Consider the following 14,189-nt stretch of genomic DNA (forward strand, 5'->3'; position numbering starts at 1 on the left):
TCTTTAAGCTTTGTCCTTGGGAAATTGATTTAGGCCTTTAAAGATCACTTTACAGTGCGGCTATTTAAGAGATCAAACAGCACGACAATATACCTGCATTACAATACTGACACCTTGGTCAACTACTTACTGCAAGTAGCATCTATCCAGCAACACTTCTGTACAAATTTATCTGAGTTTGTGAAAACACGCTTTCATCTGGAAGTCCCTGTAGCCAACACTGTGGTGCTTTAAAAATCAGAGTTTCCATCTGGTTGAGAATCCGGCATGTTTTGTTTTCTCACTTCTGAACCAACAACCTTCTAAGAATACGCACTGGGGGTCTGAAGTCGAGCCAAACACCTCCTCGGATCCTGCAGCGCATCAGGGCTGCTCCCCTCACACCCGGAGATCCTGCGGGCTGTTCCTGAGCCCTTGTCTTCTTTCCAGGGGCCATGAGAGCTAAGGGAGACCCCTGCCCCTGAGGCCACCGATACAAGTGGCAGACACCCACAAGGGAGACTTGTTGGACACTGGTGTTTTGTGCCACAGGCACCGTTGCACCCTCTGCCCTTTGCAACGCAGCGCTCAAGGATCAGCCCCCACACCACGTCTGGCGTTACCTTGAATTAGAGCTTTCTTTGTAGCTCATGTACCAACTCCAATGAGAAGCCTCAAGGCAACATTAAGCAGGAAGAAATAAAAATAATGGAAAATTTACCTCTGCTGAATGGATATTAAAAGGACAATCTCGGCCAAAAATGGGATCATACACCAGGTAACAGCCCAAGATCTAACACCCTCGCACATCATGCACCATGTAAATCGTTAATTATCCACTAGGAAACATGCCTTTTCCCTCTTTGAAAAGTGATGGTGCACAGTTTTCCGTTAGCACCAAATGTTATTCAACCCATTCGTGAATCGGGGTTAACGAGACAACCTTAATTAGATTCCCCTGCATAACTTTTATTCCAGCTCAAATTTACACCACTTCTCTGACACTGAGGACTTTTACATTTTCTGGCAGGTACCAAACACAGTTAATGACACTGGAGCCCCATGTCTTAGGGAATCGAAATGCAGGTAAAAACCTTATGACGATCCGCTTAATTATGACAATCTACCCATATTGTTCCCAGCATTTTCCTTTTACATGCTATCATAAGGAGACCAGAAATGAAGAAAAAAAAATACAAATCACCCACTGCTAGCTTTCTCAAGAATATACACCAGGATAATGACCTGCTTGATCAGACTGCTAGCACATGAAAGGGTAGGGTCCAGTGTGGAGTTCAAGGCTAGAGAATATAAGTATACTTGTGAAAATTAAACATAGCTTCACCTCTGTCCTCATTCCTATAAATAGAAGGCAACATTAAGAAAAAGGTTATTAAATCCTAGTAGAGGAAAAACAGAAAACCTGATTCACCAATTTTCTACTTGCTCTTTTTTTTGCTCAATCCAACGAAAGTCGATTTGTTGTTTCATTTATTAACCAACACTGATTTCTTGGCACTGGCTATCAATACTTCCCTACTTAATAGCAGGTTGCTTATAGGGAAGAAGATTATTTCCTGTGAATTTCTGGAACCTGAACTATTCTAGTTTAGACCTTAACTTCAAAAAGAACAAAACAATTTAAAAAACATTTTGGGAATATTTTCTCTCAGTCTCTGGCCTGCTCCCATTCTCTCGACAGTATCTTTTGCAGAGCAGAGATGATTAATTTTAATAAAGTCAGCCTATCAATTATTTCTTTCATGCATCATGCCTTTGGTGGTGTATCTAAAAGTCATCAACAAACCCAAGATCATCTAGATATTCTCCTAAGTTTTCTTCTAGGAGTTTTATAGTTTTATGTTTCACATTTAGGTCTATGATCTATTTTGAGCTAACTTTTGTGAAGGCTGTTAACACCTGTGTCTAGATTCTTTTTTTTTTTTTTTTTTGGCCTGTGGATGTCCAGTTATTCCAGTACCATTAGTTGAAAAGACCACCTTTGTTCCACTGTATCACTGTATTGCCTTTGTACTTTTGTCAAAGATCGACGGACTATACTTATGTGGGTCTATTTCTGGGCTCTCTACAATACCAAGAGTGAACCCTGATGTAAATTATAGACTCTGGGATAACAATGTGTCAAAGGTAGGTTCCTAGTTTGTAAAATATGTACTACTCTGGTGGGAGATGCTGATAACAGGGGAAGCTGTGCATGTGGGAGTGGGGTGTGCATGGGAAATCTTTGTACCTTCCACTCAATTTTGCTGTGAAACTAACAATACTCTGAAAAATAAAATCTAGATTAAAAAACAAAAATAAAAAATGTCTGAACAGGAGAGAGAGAGAAAAAAAGACATTTTGGTAACTAATATAAATTTGTACATTTGTAATTCAATGATTTCAGATTATTAACTTGATAAAACATACAAAGAATTGATAACTCTCACAATGTGGGCACCCTGAGCAAGGCAGCCACACAACTCACGACAACACATGTCACCCTGTGGTGTTACGTGGGTGAGCCTACTGAACTGGCAGGGTAGGGTCTGTACCACGCACTTCAGTTACTCCAAGGAAAGTTGTTTTCCTTTTTAAAAAAGTTTTACTTAGGTATAATTTGCATATCATAAATCTATCCATTTGCAGTATAGAATTAAAAGAACTTTGACAGTTTTGCAGAGTGTATAATTATCACCACAATGCAGTTCTAGAACACTTCCATCACCCTAAAGGCATGCCTTGTATTCATTTGTAGTCAATCCTGTTTTCAGCTCTAGCCCCAGTTAATCATTATTCTACTTTCTGTCTCTATAGATTTGCCCTTTCTGAACATTTCCAACAAATGGTATCATATGATACAATCATATAATAAGTGGTCTTTTGAGTCTGGCTTCTTTCAGACTTGGCATATGTTTTTGAAGTTTATCCAGGCTGGGGAGAATTTTCATCTTAACAATATTGAATTTCCTAATCTATGAATACCAACTGTCTGACGTGCTTTTTAAAAGAGGTCCAGTTTTTTAAGCAAGTCCATTGGGATCTGTTTCTATAATGGATTTCAGAATGAAGAGGTTTACAGCTGTTATGTATTTAATTTTAGTGCTGCAGGGGTCATAGCTGATTTTGTGACTTCTGAATTTGCAGGTAAGACATTAAGCAAAGGGTCACCGCCACCCTCTCTGTACAGGTCCTCTAGAGAGTCCCATTGCTGCTGGTGACATGCAGCAGGACTCACTCCAACCAGCACCTTCTCTGTGGATTTCATGGGGCTTGGCTGGGTGAGCCTGCAGAACTAGAAGGCACTTTTGCCAAATAACAAGAGACAGTTGCCTATAAAGCTGTAGTTCAGAACAGGTTTCCTTCTTAGCTGGCCAGATATGTCTAAAGTCACTTTGGCCCTACTGTTGGAATGGTATATTCTCAACTATTTTCCAAGAAAAAATTACCCACAATGCTATTGCATTCTGAATTGAGGCAAAAATCATTAAAATATTTCAACTGTTCAATTATATTTGCTTTCTCAAAAAGTTTAATTATGGTGATTAGAATGATAGTGTTTTTAAAAAATATGTAATTGGATTTAGTTCAATTTGACCCAATTGAATATTATAAATGCATTAAAATAATTGTTTTAGGAGAATGTTTAAAGATGAGAAAATATCTACTATTATGAAAAAAGAAGGCAATTATAAGCAATTTCACACTGTAGCATCTCAGTTTTATAAATATATTAATGTACATTTACAAAATTGTATGTGTACTTAAAGGTTTATGGGTGAAACCGTATGTTTTTTGGTGTTTGCTTTAAAATGCCCATATGGAAAAGGGACAGAAATAATCAGAAGGCTGGATGAAATCAAACTGGTAAAATAAGATCCACGTGAAGCTGGTTGTTGGGCCCTGGTATTTGTTACAGTGTTCTTTATACACTTAAACATATACACTTGTATACGTTTGAAAATGTTAATAATAAAAAATAGTACTACATTAGAAATACTACATTAGAAAATAAACTCCATAAGACTATATGCCAAAATGCTACTAGTGAGTATTTACTAGTATCTCTGGGTAGTATACTTATGGATGGCTTTTCTTCTTTATATTATTTTGTATTTTCTAAAGTTTCTACAATGAACATCCATGTACAATTAGAGAAAAATGATAATAAACTTTCATCCTCTCCATTAATACTTGTTGGCAGCTACCAGGAGCTGGGCCCGGGGGCTGCCAGCTGTGGAGTGGGGACCACGCAGGGGAGGGGAGGGGAGGGGAGCCTGTAGAGCTTCCTTCCGGCCTCCCGCAGCTGAAGTCAGGGAGAAGCCTGAGGAGGAAAGAGCCTGGATGCCCCCGGTGAACACAATCCCAGGCCTGGGACACCTGCGAAGATTTAGAGGCATAAGAAGCAAGCCCATGGCCTGGGAGTCGCTTGGAAAATGGATTCCCAACAGACGGCTTCTGAGAATGGCCCCAGAATCTGTCTCTGTTGGCTTCAGCAAATTTTACGGAGCCTAATTTTTCAGATGCTGGAGAGAGTGGCTACCAGGGCAGGTGTCCCTGTGGCACCCGGAGCTGGGCTGAGGAGGAGCCGCACCCTGCAGGCGGCCCCCTCCCGTTAGCAGTTCTCGCAAGTGGTCTGAAAACGCGTGTGTGATTTACTTACTTGTATCGTAAAGGTGCAAAGACGAAACTCACCTACAGAGGCACCACAGGACAAACCCAAGTCCACAGTAAGGGTCCAGGCAGATGGCCACTTCTCTAGAGGGGTAGAGCTCACACTGCAGCTTAATAGAACGGCAGAAGGCACTGGTGGCTGCGTGAGACATCTGCAAGACAGCAAGGTTGCGTTAAGTGCACGGAGCCTGAGCCCATCCTAAGGACTCCTGCAACAGAACAAGGCCGCATGAAATGCACGGGACCTGACATCTGATGCACAAGGGTGGTTTTATAGCAGAGAACAACTGTAGCCAAGCTTGGGTTTTGTTAGGAGAGAGCAGCCTGCTGATGTTCTCATGAGTCTTCCTATTTTCAAGAGTAAACCACAAGCAAAACTTCCTGGTCCCCCAGGACTTAGTAACTCTGGCCCATGAAGTCAGGACATCTTGCATCTGAATGGCGGGTTCGACTGCGATCCCCACTGCAGCCCTGTACAGTAGGTGGGGACTTGCGACTCCTCACATCCCCTCTCCAGGCAGGGACGACACCTGACTTGTGATTCATCTCTAGGCCCAACACCACACCTGTCGTGCAACGGGGGACCAGCAGAGCACACTGGACGCACGACTCCTGTCTCAATGATCAGGAAATGTGGCTCAGAAGGCCACACACATTTGTGCAGTAAGACATGCTCGTCATTTGACGGCAGCCCAAATCCAATCTCAGTGCAGCTACAGTAAAGAGCTTCTCCAAAGTCAGCAACCAGTCCCACGACAGTCAGTATGGAATGTGAATTCTTTTAAAGTACTGGAAATTATATCTAGTAACATCAATTTTCTCACAGAAGCTTTCTAGCCAAAGAAATCTAAGAGGAAAAGGAAAGTAAAAGCAGCCCAGAAAACTTTACCAAGTTCTTGGTCTTAAACATGTCTCAAGTTACCGTGGAGTGCGTGTCACCCAGAGCTGAACTGTAAAAGGGACCAGTGCAGAGCATCATAATATTCAGGGAAGTCCAGTCAAATGCCTGGGAAAAGCATTCATTAGCCACTCCAGGGAAGAGAGGAGAGAAACCAGGAGCGGGGGTTTCCATCCTACCACAGAGGATCCCTGTCAGAAGTTCTGCACAGAAGAAGATTTCATTGTGGATATTTTACTGAATTCATACAAAGCAATGTAGAATTACTCTAGAATCTAACACACAAGCAGTTCTTCACAGTTTGTTTTTAAAACCACAACATTTGTTTAAAGAGGAAATGAAGCTGGATTTATGAAACATGCCTTCAACCCCCTGCCTGCTGCATCAGGAGTTAGTAAGACCACAGCTACCAAAATCACCCACATTCTCAGATTAGCAACTAAAACAGACCTTCACAGAACCCCCGCTCTGTGCAGGTGTCATATACAGCTTGAGAACCGAGCTCTCAGTTTAGCTTGGCAGATGCTAATTTGTTAACAGAGGACTTGTACTTGGGATATAAAAAAGAACACACAGCCTCTGCCCTCAGGAGCTGGCCACATAGTGGGAAGTTCAGAAACTTGGTAACTGCAGGGGCTGCAAGCACTTTGACAAAGTGTGCATAGAACTTACAGAAAGCAGATGATGATCCTCACACCCCTCTGTGGGCTCAGAGGGTGAGTTAACAGAGTTCAACACAGTGACCAGGAAGCCAACAGGTTAAGAAAACATAACTAGGAATGGGGACTGTCTATCCCTAAGCGCATTCCAAACTTGGACCCTGCCAACATCACAAACCCAGAGACCATGCTCGAATGCTTTACCAGAACCTTTTAGTAAGAAAAACTCCTGCAAACTTGTACTTGAATAAAGAAGTAGTTTTCTCAGAGCCCCAAACATCAAACTCTAATGCTCTATTCTAAAAGGGACATTGAGAGCAGATACATCAACGTGGAGGAATTGGGGATAAGGCCAAGGGTATTTATTTTAAGGATGTATCTTATGACATCTTCAGCAAGTTTACCTTCCAGCGAAGTTTTGCTTTGGCTCACGTTAGAATAAGTGTCCATTCCTGGGGCACACATCAGCTCACACATCAACTGCAGTGAGCAGGAGAGTGCTCCAGAAGCAAACTGGTGTCAGCTCTAAAACATCCTGCAGGGAAGCCCACCTAAAGCACATGTAGGTGCTGGGCAGGCGCTCCATAGGACGGCTGCGGAGTGGGGCAAATGCAGACCTAGGATCTATCTATTAGGTACCTTCAGAGTTCAAATCACACTTCTAAACAGGGAGCATGAACAACTTAAATTGAACATCTGAACTTATACTTGTACATTTTATACTAAATCGGACATTCTGTAACGCCCTTTATACTGGAAAGGCTTTTCCCTTTACTGGAAAGGCTTTTCTCTGTCATCTTTTGGTGTGTATTGGACACTCAATGATATTTTTGTTCAAAAAGTGAATCAAAATTTATTTCTGAGAAAAATGGTGACCTGAGCAACCACAGAGGTGGGAGTTTCCATTTGGAGCAGACTGTTAAGGCAGATAATTTCAACTCTATTTATGCCTCTCAGTATTTGAAGCATGTGGGTTTTTCACTAAACAACATCACAATACACTTCATTTCAGGTACTCGTCAAACAAATTAAACAGTCAAAGGTTTAAGAAAAAACTTAAAAATTTGAGAGAAAGTCTAGTTATTCATCTCTCTGGGATTTCCAGAGTCTATACTTACATTAAGAGGAATCATTAGGAAGTAAGAACATAGATCACTATGGCCCTGTTTCAAGCAGTAATATCTTTATAGAATCAAGATTTAATATTATAGTTCCCACTTCTGTAGATCATGAAAATGGTACGATCAAAAGTGTGTGCTTCTCTTGTGGCTGTGACAGTAGGAGGCCAACCCAATTTTCATACTTAGTAAACAATTCATCTTGGTCTGAAAATATATCTTTATTTTAAAAATCGTTTCAAAAATTATTTTATTTTATAATGTACTTTATTGGTGTACCACCTCAAATTCTATAAAAAGCAGAGGAGAGGGTTCAGGGAAGATGGCAGAACAGGAATCCCTGTCCTACTTGGACAGTATCCGCACGGGCAGAATCTGATATAACTACAGTGGAGCTCTGGAGTCAGTTGAGGGCTTGCAACTTCCAGGGGGGCAGGGGAAAGCTTGGACAGTGAACCGCAATCAATTTTGGAGAAATTAAGACATTCCCAGGTTAAAAAAAAAAGTTAAGGGAATTCATTACATTTAGACCTGCTGTGAAAGAAATGCTCAAGGGAATCCTGCAGGTTGCAATAGAAGAACATTGTAACTCGATTTCATTTGAAGAAGTAAAGGTCTCAGTAAAGGTAAACACAAGACAATTACAAAAGCCAGTATAGGGGCTTCCCTGGTGGCACAGTGGTTGAGAGTCCGCCTGCCGATGCAGGGGACATGGGTTTGTGCCCCGGTCCGGGAGGATCCCACATGCCACAGAGTGGCTGGGCCCGTAAGCCATGGCCACTGAGCCTGCGTGTCTGGAGCCTGTGCTCCGCAATGGGAGAGGCCACAACAGTGAGAGGCCCGCGTACCACAAAAAAAAAAAAAAAAAAAAAAAGCCAGTATAATTGAACAATTGCTTAAAAACTCTTTTTGTTTTCTACATGATTTAAAAAACTAACATACTAAAACAAAACGGTTATTGGCCTAAAAACTAGTGTTACTGTAACTTTGGGTTTCAATTCCACACTTTTCCTACATAAATTAAGAGACCAATGCATTTAAACGTTTATTACTGGGACTTCCCTGGTGGCACAGTGGTTAAGAATCTGCCTGCCAATGTAGGGGACATGGGTTCGAGCCCTGGTCCAGGAAGGTCCCATATGTTGCGGAGTAACTAAGCCCATGCACCACAACTACTGAGCCTGCGCTCTAGAGCCCATGAGCCACAACTACTGAAGCCTGAATGCCACAACTACTGAAGCCCATGTGCTTAGAGCCCATGGCTCCACAACAAAAGAAGCCACCACAATAAGAAGGCTGTGCACCACAACGAAGAACAGCCCCCGCTTGCTGCAACTAGAAAAAGCCCGTGCACAGCAATGAAGACCCAATGCAGCCAAAAACAAACAAATAAATAAATGTATTAAAAAATGTTTATTACTATATGTTTTGGGTCATACAATGTATAAAGATATAATATTGGGACATCAACAACCGAAAAAATGGTGGGACAGAGCTGCACAGAAGCAGTTTTGTATATTATTGAAATTAGGCTGGCGAACAAATTAGAGCATAATAACTTTAAGATATCAAATGGAATCCCATGGTAACCACAAAGAAAATAGCTATAGAATATATGCAAAAGGAAATGAGATAGGAATTTTAAAGTATCACTACAAAAGATCAACTGAGCACAAAATAAGACAGTAAAGCAGGAAATGAGGAACAAAAAAGCTATAAGACATATGGAAAATAAGAGAGATGAGAAAAGTTCCTTCTTATCAGTAATTACTTCAAATACAAATGGATTAACTCTCCAATCAATGACAGAAATCAGCAGAGTGGATGAAAGAAATGCTCCAACTACTGCTGTCCACAGGAGATTCATTTTAGATCAAAAGACACAAATAGTTTGAACATGAAAAGATGGATAAAGATATTCCACACAAACAGTAACCAAAAGAGAGCAGAGGTAGCTATATTAATATCAGACAAATAAAATTTAAATCAAAACAGATACAAGAGGGCCTCCCTGGTGGCGCAGTGGTTAAGAGTCCGCCTGCCGATGCAGGGGATACGGGTTCGTGCCCTGGTCTGGGAGGATCCCATATGCCGCGGAGCGGCTGGGCCCGTGAGCCATGGCCGCTGGGCCTGCGCATCCGGAGCCTGTGCTCCGCAACGGGAGAGGCCACAACAGTGAGAGGCCCACATACCGCAAAAAAAGAAAAAAAAAAAAAAAAACAGATACAAGAAACAAAGAAGGGCATTATATATTAATAAAAGGTTCATTACGGCAAGAAGACATAACAATTATAAACATCTACAAACCTAAAAGCAAACCATCAAAATATATGAAACAAAAACAGACAGCTCTACAACAATAATAGGAGACTTTGATATTCCCTTTCAAATAATGGGCAAAACAACCAGACAGAAGATAAGTATGGAAAGAGAGGACTTAACACAATAAAGCAAAGAGCTCTAAGAAACACACAGAGCAATATACAAGCACAACAGAATACACACTCTTCTCAAGAGCACTTGGGTCATGTTCCAGGGCAGACCATATTTTAGGCCACAAATTAAGTCTCAATAGATTTTAAAAGATAGATAACATACAAAGTATCTTCTCCAAGCACAACAGGATGAATAGAAGAAAAACTGGAAAACCTACAAATCTGTGGAATTTAAACAGTGCCCTCTTAACCAACAGATCAAAGAAGAAACTACAAGGAAAATCAGAGAATATTTAGACACAAATGAAAATGAAAAGACAATATAACCAAACCTAAGGGGATACTGCCAAAGCAGTGTTAAGGCAGAAATTTATAGCTATAAATGCTTATATTAACAAACAAGAAAGGTCTCATGCCAACAACCTAACTTTACAACTTAAGGAATCAGAAAACAAAGGACAGACTAAACCCAAAGGTAGCAGAAGGAAATACTAAAGATTAGAGCAGGCCTCCCTGGTGGCGCAAGTGGTTGAGAGTCTGCCTGCCGATGCAGGGGATACGGGTTCGTGCCCCGGTCTGGGAGGATCCCATATGCCGCGGAGCGGCTGGGCCCGTGAGCCATGGCCGCTGAGCCTGCGCGTCCGGAGCCTGCGCGTCCGGAGCCTGTGCTCCGCAACGGGGGAGGCCACAGCAGTGAGAGGCCCGCATACCGCAAAAAAAAAAAAAAAAAAAAAAAAAAAAAAGATTAGAGCAGAGATAAATAAGTAGAGAATAGAAAAATAGCAGAGATAAACAATGAAACCAGAAGTTGATTCTTTGAAAAGACCAACAAAATTGACAAACCTCTGGCTAGACGGCCTAAGAAAAAAGAGGGAAGTATCAGATTACTAAAATCAGAAATGGAAGTGGGGACATTAACTACTGATTCTACAGAAATCAAAAAAAAATTATGAGTACTATGAACAACTATACAACAAACTGCACAACCAGCAAGAAATGGAAAAGTTCTATTTCATGGAATTTGAAACACAAGCTATCAAGAAGGAACACGAACTCTATGAAGATTAAATCACAAAAAATAGAAAATCTGAATAAACCTGTAACTGGCAAGAAAGACAAATCAGGTTAAAAAAAAAATCCCAACCAAAAAAGGCCCTGGATCTGATGGCTTCACTGCTGAATTCTATCAAATGTTTAAAGATGAAATAATACCAATCCTTCTCAAACTTCTCCAAAAACTGAAGAGGAGGGAACACTTTCTAATTCATTTTTGGAGGTCACCAAAATCCTGATACCAAAGCCAGACAAGGATACTATAAGAACAAAAAACTACAGACCAATATCCCTTTTGAACACTGGTGCAAAAATCCTCAACAAAATACTAGCAAACCAAATTCAGTAGCATATTGAAAGGCTTATACATCATGACCAAGTTGGATTTATTCCTGGAATGCAAGGATGGCTCTACATATGAAAATCAAGCAATATAAAACATCACATTAAGAGAACGAAGAGAAAAACCCCAGATGCTCATCTTGGTCAATGCAGAAAAAGCATCTAACAAAATTCAACATCCTTTCATGATAAAAACAATCAATAGACTAGAAATAGAAGAACAGTTCTCAACACAGTAAAAGCAATATACAAAAACCCACAGTGAACATCATACACAACTGTGATAGACTAAAAGCTTTTTCTATAAGATCAGGAACAAGACAAGGCTGTCCACTTTCAGTACTTCTATTCAACATAGTACTGGAAGTTCTAGCCAGAGCAATTAGGCATGAAAAAGATATAAAAGGCATCCAAATTGGAAAGGAAGAAGTGAAATTATCTCTGTTCACAGATGATGTGATCGTATATGTAGCAAACCCTAACAATTCCACAAAAAACTGTTAATAAATCATAAGTGAATTCAGCAAAGTAGCAGGATAAAAAGTCAACATGCAAAAAGTAAGTTGCATTTCTATACACTAAAAGAAAAATCTGAAAAGGAAATTAGAGCAATTCCATTTACAATAGCATCAAAAAGAATAAAAAACCTAGGAATGAACCAAGGACGTGAGAAACTTGTACAATGAAAACTATAAAACACTGCTGAAAGAAATTAAAGAATAAATAAATAAATGGAAACACATCCCTTATTCACAGATGTCAATACTACCCAAGACTATACTGATTCAATGCAATCTCTATCAAAATCTCAATGATATTTTTTGCAGAAATAGAAAAGCCTATTGTAACATTCATACGAAATCTCAAAGAAACCTGAGCAGCCAAAACAATCTTGAAAAAGAACAAAAGTCAGAGGACTCACACTTCCTGATTTAAAAACTTAGTACAAAGCTACAATAATCAAAGCAGTGTAGTACTGGCATAAAGACAGACATAGAGAAAAACAGAACAGAATATAGAACCTAGAAATAAACCCTCACACATATGGTCAAATGATTTTTTAAAAAAAATTTTCACTAATTTATTTGTTTTTACCTAGACTTCACATGCAATTGATTCGATTGATTGACTCATTGGGGTATAATTGACATACATTATATTAGTTTCAGGTATACAATATAACATACATATGTATATGTATTGCAAAATGACCACCACAATAAGTCTAGTGAAGACAGCTACTAAGATTTATTCTCTTAGCAACTTCCAAATACGCAGTACGGTATATCATTAACTATAGTTTCCATGTTGTACACTACATCCGCAGGCCTTATTTATAATTGGAAGTCTGTACCTTTTCATTCCCTTCACCCATTTTGCCCATCACCAATCTGTTCTCTGTATCTATGAGCTTGGTTTTCTTTTCTTTTTTTTTTTTTAAGATTCCACATATAAGTAAAATCATACAGTATTTGTCTTTCTCTGTCTTATTTCACTTAGCATAATGTCCTTCAGGTTCATTCATGTTGTCTGAAATGGTACGATTTCCTTCTATTTTATGGCTGAATTATATTCCATTGTGTGTGTATGGGGGAGGCTGTGGGTAAGTGGGTGGGCATATCACATTTTACTTATCCATTCATCTGCCAATGGACACTGATGTTGTTTCCATATCTTGGCTATTGTAAACAATGCTGCTATGAACACGGGGGTGCAGATATCTTTTCGAGTTAGTGTTTTTATTTTCTTCAGATCAATACCAAGAAGTGGAATTGCTGGATAATATGGTAGTTTTATTTTTAATTTTTTGAGGAACCTTCATACTGTTTTCCATAGTGGCTGCACCACTTTACATTCCCACCAGCACTGCACAAGGGTTCCCTTTTCTCTACACCCTCACGGACACATGTTATCTCTCGTCTTTTTGATGATGGTCATCCTGACAGGTGTGAATAGCTTATTGTGGTTCTGATTTGCATTTCTCTGGTGATTAGTGATGTTGAGCATATTTTCATGTACCTGCTGTCCATCTGTATGTCTCTTTCAGAAAAATGTCTATTCAGATCCTCTGCCCATTTTTAAGAAATAATTGTTTTTCTGCTATTAAGTTGTATGAGTTCTTCATATAGTTTAGATATTAACCCATTAACAGATATATGATTTGCAAATATTTTCTCCCATTCAGTAGGTTGCCTTTTCATTTGTTAATGGTTTCCTTTGCTGTGCAGAAGCTTTTCGGTTTGATGTAATCCCACTTGCTTAACTTTTGTTCCCTTTGCTTTTGATGTCAAACTCAAAAAACTGACAAGACCAATGTCTAGGAGATTACCCCTATGTTTTCTTCTAGGACTTTTATGGTTGCAGGTCTTACATTCAAGTCTTTAATTCACTTTGAGTTCATTTTTATGTGTGGTGTAGAAAATTGGTCCAGTTTCATTCTTTTCCATGTGGCTGTCCAGTGTTCCAAGTACCATTTATTTAAAGACTGTCCTTTCCCCACCATATATTCCTGGCTCCTCTGTCATAAATTAGCTGACATATATGCGTGGGTTAATTTTGGGGCTATTCTGTTTCATTGATCTATGTGTCTGTTTTTGTGCCAGTATAATAATAGCGTTTGCATTACTGTAGCTTTGTAATATCAGGGAGCATGATGTCTCCAGCTTTGATCTTTTTCAAGATGGCTTTGGCTATTTGGGGTCTTTTGTGGTTTCATATGTATTTTAGAATTGTTTGTTCTATTTCTGTGAAAAATGCCATTAGAATTTTGATAAGGATTGCAATGAATCTGTAGATTGCTTTGGGTAGTATGGCTATTTTAACAATATTAATTATTCTAACCAAGAGTATGGAATATCCATTTATTTGTGTCTTCTTCAATTTATGTCATCAATATTTTATAGTTTTCAGTGTACAGGTCTTTCACCTCCTTGGTTAAACTTATTCCTAGGTATTTTATTCTTTTGATGCAGTTGTAAATAAGATTGTTTCCTTAATTTCTCTTTCTGATATTTCATTATTAGTGTACAGA

At 39.6% G+C, this 14,189-nt stretch overlaps 1 protein-coding gene across 4 annotated transcripts in view; it reads right to left on the reverse strand.

Annotated features, from left to right (window-relative positions):
* DIP2C (disco interacting protein 2 homolog C) overlaps positions 1-14,189 on the reverse strand; it is a 368,942-nt gene that overhangs the window by 49,667 nt on the left and 305,086 nt on the right. For all 4 annotated transcript variants that reach the window (XM_060097544.1, XM_060097543.1, XM_060097542.1 and 1 more), the window contains one exon: positions 4,675-4,805. In XM_060097544.1, the coding sequence (XP_059953527.1) occupies positions 4,675-4,805 (131 nt within the window). The remainder of the gene's footprint in view (positions 1-4,674; positions 4,806-14,189) is intronic.

This window comes from Mesoplodon densirostris, chromosome 4 (assembly GCF_025265405.1).
Source record: "Mesoplodon densirostris isolate mMesDen1 chromosome 4, mMesDen1 primary haplotype, whole genome shotgun sequence".
In the NCBI taxonomy this organism is placed as follows: Eukaryota; Metazoa; Chordata; class Mammalia; order Artiodactyla; family Ziphiidae; genus Mesoplodon; species Mesoplodon densirostris.